The sequence below is a fragment of the Scyliorhinus torazame genome, chromosome 5 (genome assembly GCF_047496885.1).
Source record: "Scyliorhinus torazame isolate Kashiwa2021f chromosome 5, sScyTor2.1, whole genome shotgun sequence".
Lineage (NCBI taxonomy): Eukaryota > Metazoa > Chordata > Chondrichthyes > Carcharhiniformes > Scyliorhinidae > Scyliorhinus > Scyliorhinus torazame.
The window spans coordinates 195,838,050-195,862,111 of NC_092711.1; the positions used below are offsets into that span (position 1 = coordinate 195,838,050).

At 45.3% G+C, this 24,062-nt stretch overlaps 1 protein-coding gene across 1 annotated transcript in view; it reads right to left on the minus strand.

Annotated features, from left to right (window-relative positions):
• The window catches only part of gabrb4 (gamma-aminobutyric acid type A receptor subunit beta4), a 262,963-nt gene that overhangs the window by 53,365 nt on the left and 185,536 nt on the right, over positions 1-24,062 (minus strand). The window contains exon 4 of the mRNA XM_072504957.1: positions 18,912-19,132. Within this exon, the coding sequence (XP_072361058.1) occupies positions 18,912-19,132 (221 nt within the window). The remainder of the gene's footprint in view (positions 1-18,911; positions 19,133-24,062) is intronic.

Below are 24,062 nucleotides of genomic sequence, written 5' to 3' on the forward strand. Positions count from 1 at the left end.
ACCCACTGCGCCACCATGCTGCCCTATGTGTGACATGATTGACAAAATGTAACTACATCTTTTATGTAGTCCAGGCCAATAAAAATGTTTCTCGATTTTAGCTTGAGTTTTCCTTATCCCCAAATGACCTCCCACTGGTACCTCATGTGCAACTCGCAATACCTCCTTTCTATACCCTACCGATAATACTACTTGATGAACTTCTGCCCACTTTTCATCCACCTGCATATGTAAAGGTCTCCATTTTCTCATCAAGACATTACTTTTATGGTAATAACACTCTGGTATACACTCAGATTCCTCTTCTGTGTATGCTTTCTGATACATCCGTTTTATTTCTATATCTTTCTGTTGTAATTACCAATTTTCCTGAACTAAAAATATCCGCCTAATCCTCCACCTATTCTTGTTCTTTTTCAACCATCTGATCAAAAATCATTTCTGATAATTGCACTTCACCTTTATCTTCACTCTTTGATTTCTCCTCTTGTCTTAACCTGTGACTTTGCGACCTTGTTACTACACAATCCGGAAAAATCCCAGGATGATTTTCCACTGGCTTATCAACCACAGTAGGCATCGATCTGCGATCCAGCTATATCATTACCCAAGATAAACTGTATTCCTGGACAAGATAGTTTCTCTATTACTCCTACTACCACTTCACTACTCTTCACTGGACTTTCCAATCTCACCTTATATAATGGAACGCTACTCATCTCACCCTGAATTCAACATATTACCACCTTTTCTGGCAACCTTCTTCCCAAACTACATAACTCCTCATCTCTTACCATTAAAGATTGACTAGCTCCCTATGTCTCAAAATTGTGACTTCTTTACCTGCCCCTCCTGGTACACATGAGTAAACTTTACCCACACAAGTAAATTCTTTAAAGACATCTGGCACCTTCTTATCAATCGCCTCTTATCAATCACCTCTTGAACACCGTTGCTCCCGGCACAAGAAGTTCAAGATAGGGTGATCTCGGGTGTATGGGTCGGGGAGGGCAAGGTGTCGGAAATACACCAGGAGTTGAAAGAAGAGGGGGAAGCGCTGGTAGAAGAGTTGAAGGGTAAATGGGGGGAGGAGATCGAGGAAGGTCTGTGGGCTGATGCCCTAGGTAGGGTTAATTCCTCCTCCTCGTGTGCCAGGCTCAGCCTGATACAATTTAAGGTGGTCCACAGAGCGCACTTGACGGGGGCGAGGTTGAGTAGATTCTTTGGGGTAGAGGACAGATGTGGAAGGTGCTCAGGGAGCCCGGCAAACCATGTCCATATGTTTTGGTCATGCCTGGCACTGGAGGGGTTCTGGAGAGGAGTGACGGGAGCAATATCTCAGGTGGTGAAAGTCCGGGTCAAGCCAAGCTGGGGGCTAGCAATATTTGAGGTAATGGACGAACCGGGAGTGCAGGAGGCGAAAGAGGCCGGCATTCTGGCCTTTGCGTCCCTAGTAGCCCGGCGAAGGATCTTGCTAATGTGGAAGGAGGCGAAGCCCCCCAGCCTGGAGGCCTGGATGAATGATATGGCTGGGTTCATAAAGTTGGAGAGGATTAAGTTCGCCTTGAGAGGGTCTGCGCAGGGGTTCTACAGGCGGTGGCAACCGTTCCTAGACTATCTCGCGGAGCGTTAGAGGAAGGTCGGTCAGCAGCAGCAGCAACCTTGGGGGGGGGGGGGGGACATCCTGGGAGGGGGGGAGGGGAGGGGGGAAAGGGGGGACTGCCTGGGAGGACGGATGACCAAGAGATAACATGAAGGGTTGGGGAAACTGGCACGTACGGGTGAGGGCCAGTGTACAAAGCTGTGTAAATATATCATTTTGCCATGTATATATCCTGCTCTGCGCGATTTCTCATTTTTTTTGTTACGGGGGGGGGGGGGGTGTTATTGTTTGTAAGGGAGAAAAATTGTGTTAAAAAACTTTAATAAATATATATTTTTTTAAAAATCATCTCTTGAACAGACTGAACAATCTTTTGCACCTCCTTCGCTTCCCTTGGGCTTTCCTTTACCACTCTAACAAACCCCATTGTCTTATCCTGTTTTTCAGCCGTCCCAGTGCTTTTCTTCAACCACCAACACTGACTTTACATGGCCTAGTTTATTACAGTGAAAACATTTGAAACTTTTCATGTCTCTTCCACCCTCCTGGATTTCTTTTTTAATCTGAGGTACAGTCTCCTTATTATCTCCCATCAGATCACCTTTACCTTTACCACTTGAGTATTTCTCATGTCCCCAGTTTCTATCCCTCGCAGGCTGAAACTGATGTCGGAAACCAACTTTGATTTATGAACTAATTCATAATCATCTGCCATTTCTGCTGCTAATCGCGCAGTTTTAACCCTCTGCTCTTGCACATGAGTTCTCACTACATCAGGAATTCAATTTTTAAAGTCCTCCAAAAGTATAATTTCTCTCGTTTGGTCTATTTTCAAAGCCCTTATCCACCTATCAAGATTACTCTGTTTGAGCCATTCAAACGCCATGTATGTTTGACCAAATTCTTTCCTTAAATCTCTATACCTTTGCCTGTAGGCTTCAGGCACTAGTTCATATGCACCTAAGATGGACTTTTTCACCTCCTCATACGTCTCAGATACCTCCTCCGGTAGTGAAGCAAACACTTCACTAGCTCTACCTATCAGCTTTGTTTGAATAACCATGATGTGGAGATGCCGGCGTTGGACTGGGGTGAGCACAGTACGAAGTCTTACAACACCAGGTTAAAGTCCAACAGGTTTGTTTGATGTCACCAGCTTTCGGAGCGCTGCTCCTTCCTCAGGTGAATGCATTCACCTGAGGAAGGAGCAGCGCTCCGAAAGCTAGTGACATCGAAACAAACCTGTTGGACTTTAACCTGGTGTTGTAAGACTTCGTACTGTTGTTTGAATAAGTAATACCCACATGTCCTGTGGCCATTTCATTTGTATAGCTACCTTCTCAAATGAAATTAAAAAGGCTTCCACTTCCTTCTCGTCAAACCTTGGCAATGCTTGGACATATTTAAATGGATCCCCACCAAGCCTTCGACTACGACGCTCTTTCTCACTATCCTCATCACTATCATCCAACTGTACGTTTCCCTTTATGCCTGCCAATTTTAACTGACTGTCATGTTTCATGGCCATTTTCTGAAGTTCAAACTCTCTCTCTTTATCTTTTTCCCTGATCTGTATCTCCCTTTCTCTTTCTTTTTCCTCTCTATCTCTGTCGTATTCAAGTTGCTTTAATTCTTTCTCATGTTCCATTTGTTTAAGTTGTAACTGCATTTTTGCCATTCCCAATGAGTCAAACTGTATCTCAGGCAACTTTAAATGCTTAGCCACCTCCATAATTACCTCATCTTTTCGCATTTTGTCAGGTAATGTTAACTGCAATGTTTTTGCCAAATCTAACACTCTGCTTTCAGTCTCTGTCTGTAAGATACTGCGTGTGACTGTCTCCCCCCAAAAAACTTCTGAGCCTCTGAAAGAGCCATTGTCCACAACACTCTCCCCACTAAAACTAGAATGCCACACCTGAAAAACAACCACAATATGCTCACCCCTCATTGTCTTTAAGTTCACTAAGCCAATCCAATAGATAGACTTTTATCCCCCTTGAGCCCCCAATTGTTATGGGTCAGGGTTTAGAGAACCCCAAAGTGTATCATGGAGTTCACCTGACCCACAACTTTTAATAGATTGTGGTATGGGGAGCACACGGCCCACTCTACAGGTGTGGTACAAGTATTTTTAAAACAAACCAATGTTTATTCTATGAACTCAAGTTAACCTTTTTAAAACAAACAGTGAATATCTTAGCAACCAGTAAATCAAATACACCCCCCATATAATACAACACTAACTAACCTGTATGTTGTCCTTTTTCAGCCCAAATACTTAACAAACCTTTAAACATAAGCACATCAGAGTTTACAGTCACTACTGAAAACATTTATAATTCTTCTGAATTTACTAAATGATCCAAAGATAGTCTTTGGATGGCAGAGATCAACAGCAGTGCAGCTCACTGAAAAAACACAGACACACCTCAAGCTTTTTCTCAAACTGAAACTAAAAAGCAGAAGTGGAGCTCAGCTCCACCCACACTCTGGCTCACTCCAGTAACATGAGCAGCTCCATTTCTTAAAGGTACATTTCTTAAACACCCATTTCTTAAAGGTACTCTCACATGACAGGTTGTTGTCCTCTGTGATGAATAGCGTTATTCTGTGCTACAGTCCAATTTTTTCATCTTCTGTCATTCCTTCACCTGCCACAATCTGATCCACATACCTGTACAATGTATTTGCGACAAAAAGTGCATGGGGCATTTTCACTTTCTATTCACTCTTAAGATTCTGTAAATGTACAATCAGCACCAATTAGCCTCGAAGGACCTACCCAACATTGCCATGCTGTAAAATTGCTGTTTCTTCATCATGGACCTTCCCAGGCCCTTCCATTCTTTAGTAACATACCATGTCCCCTGGATTGACGTTTATTTATGATACCCTTATGCGGTGTCATAAACCTCTCTGAAACCTCGGTCTTTCTCCCTGCATGCTGAGCATTCAAGCGCTCAGAGAAAATTGAACTAAATGCAGTCCCTTCCCGCATCACTGAATGTATTTTTGGATTTCTCCCATAACAAATTGACAGGGATTGTAGCCTACGCCCATTTGAAGTAAATTCTTCGCATGGAGCAGCTGAGGAGAACGGAGATGCCTTTTCTTTTCTTTTGAGATATGTTTTTTTGGTTTTTGCATTTATTTGTAACAACGTTGCTGAATAAGGATTCAAATTAAAAAGAAATGAGAACAACATTTCTAAAGTAAAAAACAGAACATAAACAGGGAAACAAAAGTGATTCGGTATGAATACAGAGGTAACATATATACAGATTTGAGGAATGTTACATTAGGCCCCCAGTAATCGGTTATCTTCGCCGTACTGGACTATTTACATGTCCAAAGTCCAAAGATGTGCAGGTTAGGTGGATTGGCCATGATAAATTGCCCTTAGTGTTCAAAATTGCCCTGAGTGTTGGGTGGGGTTACTGGGTTATGGGGATAGGGTGGAGGTGTTGACCTTGGGTGGGGTGCTCTTTCCAAGAGCCGGTGCAGACTTGATGGGCTGAATGGCCTCCTTCTGCACTGTAAATTCAATGATAATCTATGATAATGTGGCCCCATGGTGTTATAACACACCAGGGGCTTAGTTTTGGTCCCCCAGGTGCGCCCTCTTGTTGTTGCCCTGGCCGACCCCCCGGGTTCTCTTCCCTTCAGTGCCCTTTGGTTCTTTGGCCCTGCTTCCCACATGTTCTGGGTGATATCTTCCCCCCTCTCTTCTCTGGTTTCCCCCACCTCCCTCTCCCATCACGTCATCTTTTGTTAGTTTTGTTCCCCCCCCCCTCCCCACACACACACACACACACACAAGCCCCCACTCTCCCTTCCCTGCTGAGATGCCTTTTCTTTGTCACCGAAACACATCAGTTATGATGAAGAACTTCGTATTACTGCTATCTACCAGCACAAAGGTGGCAGGAGGGAGGAGATGATGGGTCGAGAGGAGAGGGGAGCAGGTGGTTTTTCCCCAAATCCCTTAGATTCAGGATTGGTCCCATTAGATTTGAAGTTGGAAAAACACACTGCATCACATTTCAACGGAGGGATAATGAAAGTAGTGGGTAACAAGCCAGTTAGCTTAACACCAGTTGTTGAGAAAATGTTGGAATCTATAATTAAAGAACTGAGAACAGTACTGTCCACAGTGATGCAAGAAGGCACACAAAGAACAAAGAACAAAGAACAAAGAAATGTACAGCACAGGAACAGGCCCTTCGGCCCTCCAAGCCCGTGCCGACCATACTGCCCGACTAAACTACAATCTTCTACACTTCCTGGGTCCGTATCCTTCTATTCCCATCCTATTCATATATTTGTCAAGATGCCCCTTAAATGTCCCTATCGTCCCTGCCTCCACTACCTCCTCCGGTAGTGAGTTCCAGGCACCCACTACCCTCTGCGTAAAAAACTTGCCTCGTACATCTACTCTAAACTTTGCCCCTCTCACCTTAAACCTATGCCCCCTAGTAATTGACCCCTCTACCCTGGGGAAAAGCCTCTGACTATCCACTCTGTCTATGCCCCTCATAATTTTGTATACCTCTATCAGGTCGCCCCTCAACCTCCTTCGTTCCAGTGAGAACAAACCGAGTTTATTCAATCGCTCCTCATAGCTTATGCCCTCCATACCAGGCAACATTCTGGTAAATCTCTTCTGCACCCTCTCTAAAGCCTCCACATCCTTCTGGTAGTGTGGCGACCAGAATTGAACACTATACTCCAAGTGTGGCCTAACTAAGGTTCTATACAGCTGCAACATGACTTGCCAATTCTTATACTCAATGCCCCGGCCAATGAAGGCAAGCATGCCGTATGCCTTCTTGACTACCTTCTCCACCTGTGTAGCCCCTTTCAGTGATCTGTGGACCTGTACTCCTAGATCTCTTTGACTTTCAATACTCTTGAGGGTTCTACCATTCACTGTATATTCCCTACCTGCATTAGCCCTTCCAAAATGCATTACCTCACATTTGTCCAGGTTAAACTCCATCTGCCATCTCTCCGCCCAAGTCTCCAGACAATCTAAATCCTGCTGTATCCTCAGACAGTCCTCATCGCTATCCGCAATTCCACCAACCTTTGTGTCGTCTGCAAACTTACTAATCAGACCAGTTACATTTTCCTCCAAATCATTTATATATACTACAAAGAGCAAAGGTCCCAGCACTGTCCCAGCACACGGGCCAGACTTGGGAGTGAGTGTGGTGTTGAATAGAGATTTGTGAAGACCTGAACATGGAGATAGCTCTTTCCTGTACCCTTTACTGTAAATTGTTATATTTATTAATAACGGTTAACCTACTGAAGACTACAAAGACTTCTTTATGACACATCATTTTGTAATCAACATCCTCTCAACACAATGCATTTAGAAAAGCATGGAATGATGTTCCTGATGGATAATCCTGTTTCATAAATATATTCCAGTTTATTGAAATGCAAATACTAGGGTAGGTAAAGGGGAACCAGTAGATGAAATATATCTGGATTTCCAAAACGCATTTGATAAGGGATCACACAAAAGTTTAATAGGCAGGATAAGGGCTATTGAAGCTGGGGGTAACATTTTAACATGGTTAGAGATTTGGTTAAAGGGCAAGATGCAGAGAGTGGGCAAGTGGCAAGTAGCATTCGTACCACCCAAGTGTCAGATAATGACCATCACCAACAAGAGAGAATGAAACCATCACCCTTGACATTCAATGGCATTATCATCGCTGAAACCCCCACACTGTGTTGAGCAACAGAGCAGTATAGTGAAAGATGAAGACAAGGTGCTCAAAAGGCTGTCTGCACTCCAGGTAAAGATGTCGCCAAGCCCGAATGGGATGCATCCTAGACTGCTGAGAGAGGTAAGGAAGCATATTGTGGAGCCATTGATAGTAATTTTCCAGGCCTCTCTGAACACAGGATTAGTTCCGGGGGACTGGTGGATTGTAAATGTGATGCAGTTGTTTAAGATAGGGACAAAGGATAACCCAGGAAACTACAGACCTGTCAGCTTGACATCAATAGTGGGAAAACTGATGGAGACCAGAATACAGGATGAGATAAATACACGCTTAGAGAAAAATAAAGTTAATACTAGACAGTTAACATGGCTTTGTCAAGGGCAGGTCATATCTGACAAATGTAATTGAGTTCTTTGACGAGGTGACACAGGCAGTGGATGAAGGTTGTGCCATGGACATTGTATATTTGGACTTTTAGGAAGCATTTGATACGGTGCCACATGGCAAGTTGGTTAGCAAATTAAAAATGTTTGGGATTGATGGGTCCTTGGCAGCATGGATTAGAAGTTGGCTAAGAGATAAGAAACAGAGGGTAGATGGCCACTTCTCAGACTGGAGATGAGTTAAAAATGGTGTTCCCCAGGGATCAGTGTTGGGACCCTTCCTTTTTCTGATTGATATAAATGATGTAGAAGTGGGTGTTGAGGGCAAAATCTCTAAATTTTCAAGTGATATGAAGCTACAGAGAATAGTGAATTGTGAGGATAACGCTGAGTGACTTCAGGGAGACATTGACAAGTTGGCCAAATGGGCAGACACCTGGCAGATGAACTTCAATGCAGCCAAATGTGAGGTAATTTTAGGTAGAAGAAACATGGAGAGACAATACAGGCTCAACGGTACAACTTTGAGGGGAGTACAGGAGCAGAGGGACCTCGGGGTTCAAGTACATAATTCTCTAAAGGCGGCCAGGCAAGTTGAAACAGTTGTTAAGAAGGCTTATGGCATCCTTGGGTTTATAAATAGAGGCATAGAGTATAAAAGCAAGGAAGAGATGCTGCACCTCCACAAATTATTGGTCAGACCTGTTATTGTTCAGTTCTGGCACCTTATTTCAGGAAGGATGTTAAAGCCCTGGAGGGAGTGCAGAGGAGATTAACTAGAATGATGCCAGGAATGAGAAATTTTAGATACAAAGAAAGATTGGAGAAATTGGGCTTGTTCTCCCTGCAGCAGAGATGCAACCTTATTGAGGTGTTCAAAATTCTGAACAATTTTGACAGGGTAAAGAGGATATTCTGTTTCCACTAGTTGGTATGTCAGTGACAAGGGGAGTCACAATTTCAAAATGGTCAGTAAGAGACTTCGGAGCAAGATGAGAAAAAACCTCTTCACTCAGAGTTGTTGGGATTTGGAGTGCACTGTTTGGGAGAGTGGTGGAGGTGGATTCCAAAGGAAGTTTCAAAAGAGAACTGGATATATATTTGAAAATTATTAATTTAGAGGGCTACAAAGATAGGGCTGGGGAATGGGACTAGCTAGGTTGCTCTTGAGACATGATGGGCCGAAAGGCCTCCTTCTGTGCTGCAAATAACAAACAATCAACACCCTGGAGTGGCCACTGACCAGAAACTGAACTGGACCCGACATATTGGCCCAGAGAATCGCCGCCAGCCGCGCGCGCACAGTCGACGCGGCGCCAGTCGGGGCCGTTGAAAGAGGCCCTGCGCCGATTCTCCACGGTCGATCGGCCGAGTTCCCGCCGGCGTGGTTCTAATAAGGTTCCACCTGGCGGGGGCTCGGACCCGCGGCCGCCCTGGTGAGGGGGGCGGGGGGATCGGACTCTGGGGGGGGGGGGGCATCCACGACGGGCGCGCGTGATCCGTGGGGGGCCTACCTTCTTCCATGCCGGCCCGCTGTGTGGCTCCGCCATGTTGCACGGGCCTGGCGGGGGGGCATCCACGGCCGGCCACCGCACGCATACGCAGACCCGTGGAGGGCAGTGCAGGGCCACGTTTCAACGCTTCGTACAGCACTCCGGCGCCGTGCTGGCCCCCTGTGGGTCACAGAATTGCTGGGCCAGGAGGCCCGTTGACGTTGGCATGAATCACTCTGGTGTTTGCGCCAGCATCAACACTTAGCCGCGATTTTAGAGAATCCCGGCAACTGTGGCTACAGGAGCAGGTCAGAGGCTAGGAATCCTGCGAGAGTAACTCACCTCCTGGCTCCCCAAACCTGTCTACAATCCACAAGGCTCAAGTCAGTGTGTGTTGGAATACTCTCCATTTACCTGGATGAGTGCAGCTCCAATAAACCACTTGATTGACACCCCATCCACAAACATTTACTCCCTCCAACACCGATGCACAAAGTGGCATTGCAGCAACTCACAAAGGCTTCTTAGACAGCACCTTCCAAACCCATGTCTGCTATCATCCAGAAAGACAAGAGGAGCAGATACCTGGGAACCCCAAGCCACACACCATCCTGACTTGGAAATATATTCACTGTCGCTGAGTCAAAGTCCTGGAACTCCCTCCCTAACAGTAAAAAGTCGTACAACACCAGGTTAAAGCCCAACAGGTTTGTTTGGAATTACTAGCTGTTTTACAATGTGGGAAAAAAGATGGCTGATGGAGTATAATGTAGTGAAATGTGAAGATATTCATTTTGGTCAATAGAATAAAAAAGCAGAATATTCTTTAAAAGGTGAGAAACCTGTAGGTGCAGATGTTCAGAGACTTGGGTGTGCTAGTGCAAGGAAGACAGAATCATAGAATTTACAGTGCAGGAGGTCATTCGGCCCATCGAGTCTGCACTGGCCCCCAGAAAGAGTACCCCACCCAAATACATCCACCCTAGCCCCACACCATCACCAACACCCCGCAACCCCACCCAACCCTTTTTGGACACTAAGGGTGATTTAGCATATCCAATCCACCTAACCTGCACATCTTTGGACTGTGGGAGGAAACCAGAGCACCCGGAGGAAACCCACGCAGACATGGGGAGGATGTGCAGACTCCGCACAGACAGTGACCCAAGTGGGAATCGAACCCGAGACCCTGAAGTTGTGAAGCAATTGTGCTAACCACTGTGCTACCGTGCTAACTGCGACCGTGCAACTGTGCTAACCACTGTGCTACCATTCACTTGCAGGTACAGCCAGCAATTAGTAAGGAAAATGTTATGTTGGCCTATATCACAAGGGGATTGGAGAACAAGAATAAAGATGTCGCACTCCAGTTATACAGGGTTTTGGTGAGACCACATCTGGAATATTGTGCACAGTTTTATATTCAGGAAAGGATCCATATTTTAAAAAGGGTCTAGTCACATTGGAGGCAGAACAGCAAACGTTCACTCGATTGATCCCTGGGATGAGGAGATTTCTATGATGAGAAGCTGAATAAATTAGGTTCACATTCTCGGGAGTCTAGAAGAATAAGAGGTGATTTCATTGAAACACTAGATTCTGAAGGGGTTTGATCAGGTGGACGCTGAGAGATTGTTTCCGCTGATCGAGGAATCTAGAACACTGGGCCCAGTCTCAGGATAAGGGACCAGTCATTTAGGACTGCGATGGGGAGAAACTTTTTCACTCAAACGGTTGTGATTCTTTGATTCATAATTCAAGCATGTGATTGGAATGCACTTACCTCTCTTTGATGTGGTCAATGTTTTTAAACATTGGGGTTTCACTATTTAGAGCCACTGATCTATGAAGGAAGATCTATCAAAGCTGCTGCTGGTTTGTGGAAGCTTAATCACAGCCCACTACTGGAAAGTTATGAATAGCTTTCAGCTAATGGATCTGAGGGGTCGAAACACAGGCCATAGCTGTTCTCCTTTGAGGAATGGACATGTGGAGATTCCTGGTCCAACTGTAATTGTTTTCACTGCCGCTGTCTGGACTGCTTTCTAGCTTCCAGACAGGAGTCTAGATTCTGATGGGGGGGGGGGGGTGCGGTGTGGTGTCCCTTCAATCAAGAGGCCCCTGTGGGGGGGTTCCTTCAGTTAGAGGGGTCCTGGAGGAGACCCTCTAGTGAGGGGTCTCTGCGGGGGGTCTCTTCAGTAAGGGGATCCCGGGGGGGCTCCCTATATTCATGGAGTTTCTGGGGGAATCTTCCTATTCATGGGGTGTCTGGGGGGCTTCTCCCTATTCATGGGGTCCCAGTGAGGCGGGTGGGGGGGGGGGGGGGCAGGGGTGTGGGAGATGGTTGTGTGGTAGAGAAGGGGTGGGCAGGTCATGCATTGTGGTGGGGGGAGGAAGGTGGTCTTTGGGGAAAACTCCACTGTGACATCCACCAAACCAGCGCCACCCTGATGGAAACCACATGTGATTTGTGCCCATGTGATTCCCGGCTCCAGGGACCGGAGAATCACCGACAGCCAGAGCATAGAAATGGAGGATCCAGCCCCTGGTCTCTCAGGGAGTTAAGAGATATGTGGAACATGGGGGAAAATGGAATTAAAGACCAAGATCAGCCATGATCACATTCAATGACGCAGCAGGCTCGATGGGCTGAGGGGTCTACTGCTGCTCCTGTTTCTTGCATTCTTATGGAGCAGGGAACAGAAGGAGGGAGCTGTCAGAAGAATTGTGGCAGAATAGGGGGGCTGGGTGGCACAATAGTCAGCACTGCTGCCTTACAGCGCCAGGGACCGGGTTCAATTCTGGCCTTGGGTCACTGTCTGTGTGGAGTTTTCACTTTCTCCTGTGTCTGTGTGGGTTTCTTCCGGGTGTTTCCGTTTCCTCGCACAGTCGAAAGATGTGCAGGTTAGGTGGATTGTCCATGTTAAATTGTTCCTATTGTCCAAAGATATGATGGTTAGGTGGGGTTACAGGGTTACGGGGATAGAATGGGGAGTGGGCCTAGATAAGGTGCTATTTCGGAGGATCGATGCAGATCTGATGGGCTGAATTGCCTCCTTTTGCACTGTAGACAATCTACGGATTATTGGCCTGTTAGCTTGACATCAGTCAAGGATAGGCACATGAATAGATGGGTATAGAAGGATACAGGCGGTTGGTCTAGGTAAGACACGTGATCGGCGCAGGCTTGGAGGGCCGAAAGGCCTGTTCCTGTGCTGTATTGTTCTTTGTTCAGTCGTTGGGAAAATACTGGAATATATTTTTTGGGACGTTTGAACAGTATCCTTGGATATCATGTATACTGAGGAAAAAGTTTATGAAAGTGAAATTTTGATTGATGAATTTATTGGACTGCATTTCTATTTTTTGTAATGTTGCCCTCCCAGGGGTGTTACTGACCTGTGTTGTGCCAATTCGAAGTTGTCTATTGTTTATGTTCAATTTTTTGTGAGGATTTGTTGCAAACTTATTTTGGCACCAAATTGAGTTGTGTATTTCTCAACATTAATTACCATTTGATTTCCAGCACCTTCAGCCACCAGTCATTTATAACAAAGGTTGGTGGAATTGCGGATTGTGATGAGGACCGTCAGAGGATATAGCTCTATTGGAGATGGGTGGAGAGATGACAGATGGAGCTTAATCCAAACAAATGTGAGGTAATGCATTTTGGAAGAACTAATAATACAAATGGGAAATATATAATATTATGGGCCAGTGTTTAGAGAACACCAAAGTATATCCTGAAGTTCATCTGACCCACAACTTTTAATAGAATTTGGTTATGGGGAGAACAAGGGCCCACTTTGCAGGTGTGATGCAACAGAGATCTAAAGTATTTTAAAAATAAAACAATGTTTATTGTATGAATCCAGTTAACATTTTATAAACCCACAGTAAACATCTTACCAACTACCAACACTGATAACCCCCCAAAAAGATACAGTACTCTATACGTAACGCTTAGTAACTTTCTTAACAACATCCATAAGCCAAAACACTTTTTTAACAAAGACATTAGGTTTGAATTCTCTACAGAGAACAGTTATCTCTTTTAAATTATCAAGTGATCTAAACACCTTGTTTACTATACAGAGAGACACCAGTATACATCTGCTTGGTTTGAATGCTGCTCTCCAACTGAAAGCGAAACTAAAACACAGAGCCAAAAAGAGCTTCCAGCTCAAAACGAAAGTAAAAAGCAGAATCACATTCCAGCTTCACCCACACAATGACATCACGGCAGCCATTTGAAAAAACACACTTTTCTTAAAGGGACTCTCACATGACAATAGTAAATGGCAGAATCATTAAGGGTATTGACAGGCAGAGGGATCTGAGTGTACAGGTCCACAGGTCACTGAAAGTGGCAACGCAGGTGGAGAAGGTAGTCAAGAAGGCATACGGCATGCTTGCCTTCATTGGCTGGGGCATTGAGTATAAAAATTGACAAGTCATGTTGCAGCTGTGTAGGACCTTAGTTAGGCCACACTTGGAGTATAGTGTTCAATTCAGGTCACCACACTACCAGAAGGATGTGGAGGCTTTGGAGAGGGTACAGAAGATGTTTACCAGGATGTTGCCTGGTATGAGGGTATTAGCTGGAGGAGAAGTTGGATCAACTCGGCTTATTCTCCCTGGAACAATAGAGGGTGAGAGGTGACCTGAGAGAAGTCTACAAAGTTATAAGGGTCATGGACAGAGTGGAGATTCAGAAGAGTCAATTACTCGGGGATATAGGTTTAAGCTGCGTGGGGCAAAGTTTAGAGGAGATGTGAGAGAGAAGATTTTTACACAGAGGGTAGTGGGTGCCTGGAACTCGTTGCTGGAGGAGGTGGTGGAAGCAGGGACGACAGTGACATTTAAGGGGCGCCTTGACAAATACATGAATAGGATGGGAATAGAAGGAGAGGGACCCCGGAGGTGTAGAAGGTTTTAGGCTAGACGTGCAGCATGGTCGGTGCATGGCTTAGAGGGCTGAAGGGCCCGTTCCTGTGCTGTACTTTTCTTTGTTCTTTTTTCTTTGTCTAATAGAAGCATCCTCAATGTAAGCCTTCTTGTGACAATAAAGATTATTATTATTTGCACCAGAGAATTAAAATGTGTCATAGAATGACAGAACAAAGAACAAAGAAATGTACAGCACAGGAACAGGCCCTTCGGCCCTCCAAGCCCGTGCCGACCATGCTGCCCGACTAAACTACAATCTTCTACACTTCCTGGGTCCGTATCCCTCTATTCCCATCCTATTCATATATTTGTCAAGATGCCCCTTAAATGTCCCTATCATCCCTGTTTCCACTACCTCCTCCGGTAGCGAGTTCCAGGCACTCACTACCCTCTGCGTAAAAAACTTGCCTCGTACATCTACTCTAAACCTTGCCCCTCTCACCTTAAACCTATGCCCCCTAGTAATTGACCCCTCTACCCTGGGGAAAAGCCTCTGACTATCCACTCTGTCTATGCCCCTCATAATTTTGTATACCTCTATCAGGTCTCCCCTCAACCTCCTTCGTCCCAGTGAGAACAAACCGAGTTTATTCAACCGCTCCTCATAGCTAATGCCCTCCATACCAGGCAACATTCTGGTAAATCTCTTCTGCACCCTCTCTAAAGCCTCCACATCCTTCTGGTAGTGTGGCGACCAGAATTGAACACTATACTCCAAGTGTGGCCTAACTAAGGTTCTATACAGCTGCAACATGACTTGCCAATTCTTATACTCAATGCCCCGGCCAATGAAGGCAAGCATGCCGTATGCCTTCTTGACTACCTTCTCCACCTGTGTCGCCCCTTTCAATGACCTGTGGACCTGTACTCCTAGATCTCTTTGACTTTCAATACTCTTGAGGGTTCTACCATTCACTGTATAATCCCTACCTGCATTAGACCTTCCAAAATGCATTACCTCACATTTGTCCAGATTAAACTCCATCTGCCATCTCTCCGCCCAAGTCTCCAGAAAATCTAAATCCTGCTGTATCCTCCGACAGTCCTCATCGCTATCCGCAATTCCACCAACCTTTGTGTCGTCTGCAAACTTACTAATCAGACCAGTTACATTTTCCTCCAAATCATTTATATATACTACAAAGAGCAAAGGTCCCAGCACTGATCCCTGTGGAACCCCACTGGTCACAGCCCTCCAATTAGAAAAGCATCCCTCCATTGCTACTCTCTGCCTTCTATGGCCTAGCCAGTTCTGTATCCACCTTGCCAGCTCACCCCTGATCCCGTGTGACTTCACCTTTTGTACTAGTCTACCATGAGGGACCTTGTCAAAGGCCTTACTGAAGTCCATATAGACAACATCTACTACCCTACCTGCATCAATCACCTTAGTGACCTCCTCAAAAAACTCTATCAAGTTAGTGAGACACGACCTCCCCTTCACAAAACCGTGCTGCCTCTCACTAATACGTCCATTTGCTTCCAAATGGGAGTAGATCCTGTCTTGAAGAATTCTCTCCAGTAATTTCCCTACCACTGAAGTAAGGCTCACCGGCCTGTAGTTCCCGCGATTATCCTTGCTACCCTTCTTAAACAGAGGAACAACATTGGCTATTCTCCAGTCCTCCGGGACATCCCCTGAAGACAGCGAGGATCCAAAGATTTCTGTCAAGGCCTCAGCAATTTCCTCTCCAGCCTCCTTCAGTATTCTGGGGTAGATCCCATCAGGCCCTGGGGACTTATCTACCTTAATATTTTTTAAGACACCCAACACCTCGTCTTTTTGGATCACAATCTGACCCAGGCTATCTACACCCCCTTCTCCAGACTCAACATCTACCAATTCCTTCTCTTTGGTGAATACTGATGCAAAGTATTCATTTAGTACCTCGCCCATTTCCTCTGGCTCCACACATAGATTCCCTTGCCTATCCTTCAGTGGGCCAACCCTTTCCCTGGCTACCCTCTTGCTTTTAATGTACGTGTAAAAAGCCTTGGGATTTTCCTTAACCCTATTTGCCAATGACTTTTTGTGACCCCTTCTAGCCCTCCTGACTCCTTGCTTAAGTTCCTTCCTACTTTCCTTATATTCCACGCAGGCTTCGTCTGTTCCCAGCCTTTTAGCCCTGACAAATGCCTCCTTTTTCTTTTTGACGAGGCCTACAATACCACTCGTCATCCAAGGTTCCCGAAAATTGCCGTAGTTATCTTTCTTCCTCACAGGAATATGCCGGTCCTGTATTTCTTTCAACTGCCACTTGAAAGCCTCCCACATGTCAGATGTTGATTTGCCCTCAAACATCCGCCCCCAATCTATGTTCTTCAGTTCCCGCCTAATATTGTTATAATTAGCCTTCCCCCAATTTAGCACATTCATCCTCGGACCACTCTTATCCTTGTCCACCAGTACTTTAAAACTTACTGAATTGTGGTCACTGTTACCGAAATGCTCCCCTACTGAAACATCTACCACCTGGCCGGGCTCATTCCCCAATACCAGGTCCAATACCCTTCCCCAATACCCTTCCCTAGTTGGACTGTCTACATATTGTTTTAAGAAGCCCTCCTGGATGCTCCTTACAAACTCCGCCCCGTCTAAGCCCCTGGCACTAAGTGAGTCCCAGTCACTATTGGGGAAGTTGAAGTCTCCCATCACCACAACCCTGTTGTTTTCACTCTTTTCCAAAATCTGTCTACCTATCTGCTCCTCTATCTCTCGCTGGCTGTTGGGAGGCCTGTAGTATACCCCCAACATTGTGACTGCACCCTTCTTATTCCTGATCTCTACCCATATAGCCTCACTGCCCTCTGAGGTGTCCTCTCGCAGTACAGCTGTGATATTCTCCCGAACAAGTAGCGCAACTCCGCCTCCCCTTTTACATCCCCCTCTATCCCGCCTGAAACATCTAAATCCTGGAACGTTTAGCTGCCAATCCTGCCCTTCCCTCAACTAGATCTCTGTAATGGCAACAACATCATAGTTCCAAGTACTAATCCAAGCTCTAAGTTCATCTGCCTTACCCGTAATGCTCCTTGCATTAAAACATATGCACTTCAGGCCACCAGACCCGCTGTGTTCAGCAACTTCTCCCTGTCTGCTCTGCCTCAGAGCCACACTGTCCCTATTCCCTAGTTCTCCCTCAATGCTCTCACCTTCTGACCTATTGCTCCCGTGCCCACCCCCCTGCCATACTAGTTTAAACCCTCCCGTGTGACACTAGCAAACCTCGCGGCCAGGATATTTATGCCTCTCCGGTTTAGATGCAACCCGTCCTTCTTATACAGGTCACACCTGCCCCGGAAGAGCTCCCAGTGGTCCAGATAATGGAAACCCTCCCTCCTACACTAGCTGTTTAGCCACGTGTTTAGCTGCTCTATCTTCCTATTTCTAGCCTCACTGGCACGTGGCACAGGGAGTAATCCCGAGATTACAACCCTCGAGGTCCTGTCTTTTAACTTTCTGCCTAGCTCCCTGAACTCCTGCTGCAGGACCTCATGCCCCTTCCTGCCTATGTCGTTAGTACCAATATGTACAACGACCTCTGCCTGTTTGCCCTCCCCCTTCAGGATGCCCTCTACCCGTTCGGAGACATCCTGGACCCTGGCACCAGGGAGGCAACATACCATCCTGGAGTCTATTTCACATCCACAGAAGCGCCTATCTGTGCCCCTGACTATAGAGTCCCCTATTACTATTACTCTTCTGCGCTTTGACCCTCCCTTCTGAACATCAGAGCCAGCCGTGGTGCCACTGCTCTGGCTGCTGCTGTTTTCCCCTGATAGGCTATCCCCCCCGACAGTATCCAAAGGGGTATATCTGCTCGAGAGGGGGACAACCACAGGGGATTCCTGCACTGACTGCCTGCCCTTTCTGGTGGTCACCCATTTCTCTGCCTGCACCTTGGGTGTGACCATATTTACATAACTGCGATCTATGACGCTTTCCGCCACCTGCATGCTCCTAAGTGCATCCAATTGCTGCTCCAACCGAACCATGCGGTCTGTGAGGAGCTCCAGTTGGGTGCACTTTCTGAAGATGAAGCCATCCGGGACGCTGGAAGCCTCCCGGACCTGCCACATCTCACAGTCAGAGCACAGCACCCCTCTAACTGACATTGCATCAATTAATTAAAATTAAAATTTGTCTTTTTTTAAATAATATATTTTTTTTAATTTCAAAGTTACTGTCAACTATCTGTTTCCTAGCACTAGATTTCTAATAGAAATGCGATAGCTAACTATAGTACTCTCAGGTCCTGGGCTGGATCTTTGTCAGTCAGCCCCGCTCTCCTGTTCCTTCCCCATAGCCCTGAAAAATTTTAGTTTCAAATATTTATCAAATTATCCAGTTATAATTGGAGAGTTATCATTAGATCTGTGTTCACCACCCTTTCCAGATCAACAACTCGCTGCAATATGAATTCATCTAATCTCATCCCTGGATTTTATGCAAATGATTTTCCCTGCTATAGACCTCTATGCAGTTCTTTGGTTACTGAGCCTCCTGTCAATGTTAATTGTGGAGTAGAAAGTTATTTCACCTCTTTTAAAAAGTTAGCTGTGAAGTTGAATTGGCCTAAAGGTGCTTGGACCTTAAATGTTAGTGTCCTGCCAGGCACAGCTATGAAGGTGGACAGTGGAACCGTTTGCAGCCCACGAAGCTGTTAAAAGGGGAATGTGCACAGGCATTTGATGTCGGGGGAACGCCTAAATGGCCTCACACTCAGTCACCACATACCTGAGTCCATACAACACGGTGCCATCCGGATGCAGACGGATCATGCGGTTTTTCACTGTCACCCCATGCAGAAAGGATTTCTTGTCATTCAGGAAATAGGTGTCTGGGAGCCAGAGCTGGTCAGCGACTCGGTTGTCTAGAGTGAGGTTGAGTGGGAGTGCTGTATACGATAGGCGTTTGTCCCGCCAGCCTTGTTGGAAATACATAGTGATGGTATAATCCTGCAAAACAATATTATGTAAGTGAATTATTCCTGCCTTGATGCTCAAACCCAGATTTTTAAAAAGTGCTTGACAACAGCTCTCCTTTTTAATGCAATAGTTTGCTCCTGGTTTGTGTTACACTACATTTCTGAATAATTACTTCTAACCAGAAATGTTAATGATTAATGTGAGCTACAGCTCAGTGATAGTATTGGCCCCTCTGAATCAGAAGGCTATGGGTACGAGCCCCATTTCAGAGGCTTCAGCACATAGTGTCAGCTCAGATTCCCAGTCTAGTATTGAGCAATGCACTGTCCAAGCTCCATTGCTTTGGATGAGACATTAAATCGAGACCCCGACTGCCTACTTGGATAGACATAAAAATTCCCACAACACGATAAGAGCTGTGGATCTACGCCCAGTGTCCTGGCCAATGTTCACCCCTCAATCAGCATTACCAAAACAGAATATCCAGTCATTATTACATTGCTGTTTGTAAGAGCTTGCTGTAAATACATTGACTGCTGTGTTTTCTAAATTAAAAGAGCATGCACATTTCCAAAACACTTCATTACTATACACTTCCATTGTCCTCCATTGGCAGTAAAGCTCTGTGGGAAATGGTCATGAGAGGCACGAGAGAAAACAAGTCATTTTATTGACTGTGGAACGTTTAGAACATGCTGAGTCGGGTACAGTAGCAATAATTGCTTTTCAAAAAATAACATGCAACATATCTGTTAGAAAATTGCCTGTGGCTTCAGTCACAACAAATGGCTGTTAAACCTGCAACAAGAACCCCCACATCATTCAGGAATGAGTGGTTTTAAACAAGAGGCTTCAATATTCATTGACAAAAATCAAAATTGTTCTTATTCAACAGACCAAAATTATTACAGCATTAAAGAACAAGAAATTTGTACAATCTCTTTCTCCATGTAGGGATGGGATGAGATTTATACCTTTGTAGGAAATGATCTGGCCTACAGTGTGTCAGTAATGTTTTGTGGCCCCTGCCTCTTTGGGTTCGGGTTCGAGTCCCACCCCAGGGCTGGATGTCTGAGGCAGGCGACATGGTGGGACAGTGGTTAGCGCTGCTGCCTCACAGCGCCAGGGATCCAGGTTCAATTCCGGCTCTGGGTGACTGTGTCACTTTTGCACCTTCTCCCCGTGTGTGCGTGGGTTTCCTCCGGGTGCTCCGGTTTCCTCCCACAGTCCAAAGATGTGCAGGTTAGGTGGATTGGCCATGCTAAATTGTCCCTTAGTGTCTAGGGATGTGAAGGTTACATTATGGGTTTACACTATGGTAGCATGGTCCTGGGTAGGGTACTGTTTCAGAGGGTCAGTGCAGATCTGATGGTCATTAACACATTGTATGGTAGGTTACAGATTCACTCTGCACATTTCTATGGAACAGAAACTTTTCCATCCCAGTTGTATCCTGGGCTGAATTACCTCCTTCTGCACTGTAGGGATTCTATGAAGGTATGGTCCTAATGCGGTCCAACAGGTTGAGTATCAACCTGCAAATCCAATAGCTAATAGCAGGTGGAGGGCGGTGGCAGAGTGGTATTGACGCTGGACTAGTAATGCAGGACTAGACCCAGGATAATGATCTGGGGACGCGGGTTTGAATCCCACCACGGCAGGTGATTGGAATTTAAATTGAATAAAATGATGACCATGAAACCATCATCGATTGTCGTAAAAACCCACCTGGTTCACTAATGTCCTTTAAGGCGGGAAATCTGCCATCCTTACTTTGTCTGGTCTACATGTGACTCCAGACCCACAGCAATGTGATTGACTCTTAACTGCCCTCCTCAAGGGATTAGGGATGAGCAATAAATGCTGGCACATGCTGGCAAATGCTGACCCATGAACGAATAAAAAAGAGGTGATAAAGAGATTCCGTGTCAGCCATGTGATGGAAAGAAATTGGAGCCTCGACCATTGCTTTCCATAGCTCCAGGTGGAACCGAAATGTGCGGGGTGAATCTGTAAACTACCATGCAATGTATCAATGACCACAATGTACCCGAGATTCCCTTGACCACCTTGTTCTTTATCTGACGTACAATCACAGAATCCCTACAGTGTTGAAGAAGTGGAAAGAGCACCCCACTTAAGCCCACGCCTCCACCGCATCCCTGTAACCCAGTAATCCCACCTAACCTTTTAGAGACCAAGAGGCAATTTAGCATGGCCAATCCACATCTTTGAACTGTGGGAGGAAACCGGAGCAGTCACGGGGGGGGGGGGGGGGGGGGGGGGGGGAGTCACGCAAGGCCAGAATTGAACCCGGGTCCCTGGAGCTAGGAGACAGCAGTGCTAACCACATTGTGCAGTAGTATATCTTCGCTGGGTTTCAGCAGTGGACCATATGACCATTGAGCCAGTTCAATCAATTAAAGTCACCGTGACTGAGTTTTACCTTCAATTCCACTTTCCCACCTGCTCCTCATGTCCCACAATTCCCTGAGAGAATCAGACTAAACCTGCTCCGGGGGATTTGTTCTCCTTCAGTTCTCAAATATATTTTTTTCAATTTCACTCTGGACTCAGGTATGCCAAGAGCAGGCCAATGGATTCTTGAGAAGTGGAGTTGAGTTCATTCAAGTTAAAAGTACGATATCAACTGAGGAGTTCTTCAAATGTTCCCTCCAGTGAGTACTGCCCGTCTCCCTGTTCTTGATGAGCTTCCTTTCATGGTTGACCAGAGATTGTTTTAACAATGTTGAAGAAGCTGCTCATGTCATTAGTGTCTGGGCATTGTTAGATTCCTTGCGCTCTTTCTGTCCACCATTTTTTCTTTATGTCCACCATTTTTTCTTTATGTCATGGATTTTATGTTGAATCACTGCCTTCAGATGCCTGTAGCATTTGCTGCTTATCTCTTGAAGTGCATTCAAGTTTCCAAACAATGAAAACTTTGTGCCTCATTCAGGTGCTCTGGGTTGACTATACCTGCGGGAGTGACCGTCTCATTTTAGATTCTCCGACAAGAGGAAACATCCTCTTTACATTGAGCCTGTCAATACCCCTCAGAATCTTAAAGATCTCAATCAAGTCATCTCCTACTCTTCCAAACTCTAATAGAAATAAACCTAATGTGGGTGGCTCGTGGCAATAGTAGGGAGACTTCCAGTTTAAGGACAACGGGTTTGTTGGTAACCAATAAAGGTAAACCATACACAGGCACAGAGTCACTAAATAGGTCTTCACTCTCTGGCTCCAGGGTCCACTCTGCCCGGGAACCTGCTCCCAGGGCCCCATGCATTTTCCCCATTGGTCGGAGTTCATGCGCTCCCACCTAATAAGCCCCGAGCTGGTAACATGAACTGCAAGGGCTCACCCCTTAAAGGGGCAACGCTATCACATTTAGTCCCTCAATAACATATTTGCAGAACTGGTTATGTACAGTAACTATATACAATAAGATGGTTGTGAAATACAATGGAAGAAAGTCAATCACAGTTCAACACAATGTCAATCAATTTGGGGATGTTCAGGGTCTCTTAGACTACTATTGTCCTCAATCAGCTTCTCAAACTCGGAGGTAGCAACATTGTCATCTGTGGAAGATTGGCTCTTAGATTTGACCATATGGAGCTTTCCATCCCTAACAAATACAATAAATTCTCGGTCTGTATTGCTTAGTTAACTTTCTGACCAGGTCAATAATTTGTCTTCAGAAGTCCATGGATTATTTATCAGTAAAATACACAGATAAATATCAGGAAATATACATGCTTTTAAAACTTCACTTGAATGTATGAAACATTCGCAAAAGACAGACAGATTAATGACACAAATAGAGATAAATGTTTTTTATTTAACAGCTCTTTTAGTGATATGGTTGCGTGGCGACCGATGTTGAGAACTAAATATTCCGCATACTGGATTGTTCAAAAAGCCAGACAAAAGGAAAAGGATGTGGTTTGCAGCAGTAATAATAGATAATAACACGGTGGCGCAGTGGGTTAGCCCTGTTGCCTCACGGCGCCGAGGTCCCAGGTTCGATCCTGGCTCTGGGACACTGTCCGTGTGGAGTTTGCACATTCTCCCCGTGTTTGCGTGGGTTTCGCCCCCACAACCTAAAGATGTGCAAGGTAGGTGGATTGAACACGCTAAATTGCCCCTTAAAAAAAATGAATTGGGTACACTAAATTTTTTTTAAAAAATAGATAATAACACAATAAGGAAGGATCTGGGCTAACAGCAGGAAGTAGACTCAATCTGGGTGGATGTACAAAATAATAAGAATCGTATGAACGGCCTCTTAATAATATCAAGACTTTTAGAGAGAGCAATAAACATGAAAGAAGTAGAACGTTTAACAAAGTGAATACAATAATCATGGGGCACTTTAAGCTTCAAAAGATTCAACAGATCAAATCCGCAATTGTAATTTGGAGAATGAGTTAATGGAATACAATCAAAATTTCATAGAACAATACTTTGTGGAATCAAACAAGGAAGAGGTGAATTTATATCTTGTACCGTATAATGAGACAGGCTAGTTCTTTACCTCATAGTAAGGGACCCTTTGGAGAAGAGTGATCATAAAATGTATAACTTCAAATAGAATTTGAGAATGAGAAACACAAGTCCAAAACTGAAGTTTGTAACTTAGTTAATCTTCATGTTTGGTTGAGTGGACAGAGTACAATACAGAGTAGAGCTCCCTCTCCACTGTTCCCATTAAACACTCCCAGCACAGGTACAGCACAGAGACAGATACAGAGTTAAGCTCCCTCTACCTTGTCCCGATCAAATACTGCCAGGACAGGTAGAGCACAGTGCAGATACAGAGTAAACATATTTCTATACTGTCCCCATCAAACAAACCTATGACAAGTACAGCACAGAGTTAGATACAGAGTCATGGTTCCTTCTATATTGTCCCCATAAAACACATCCTGAACAGGTACATCTCTGGGTTAGA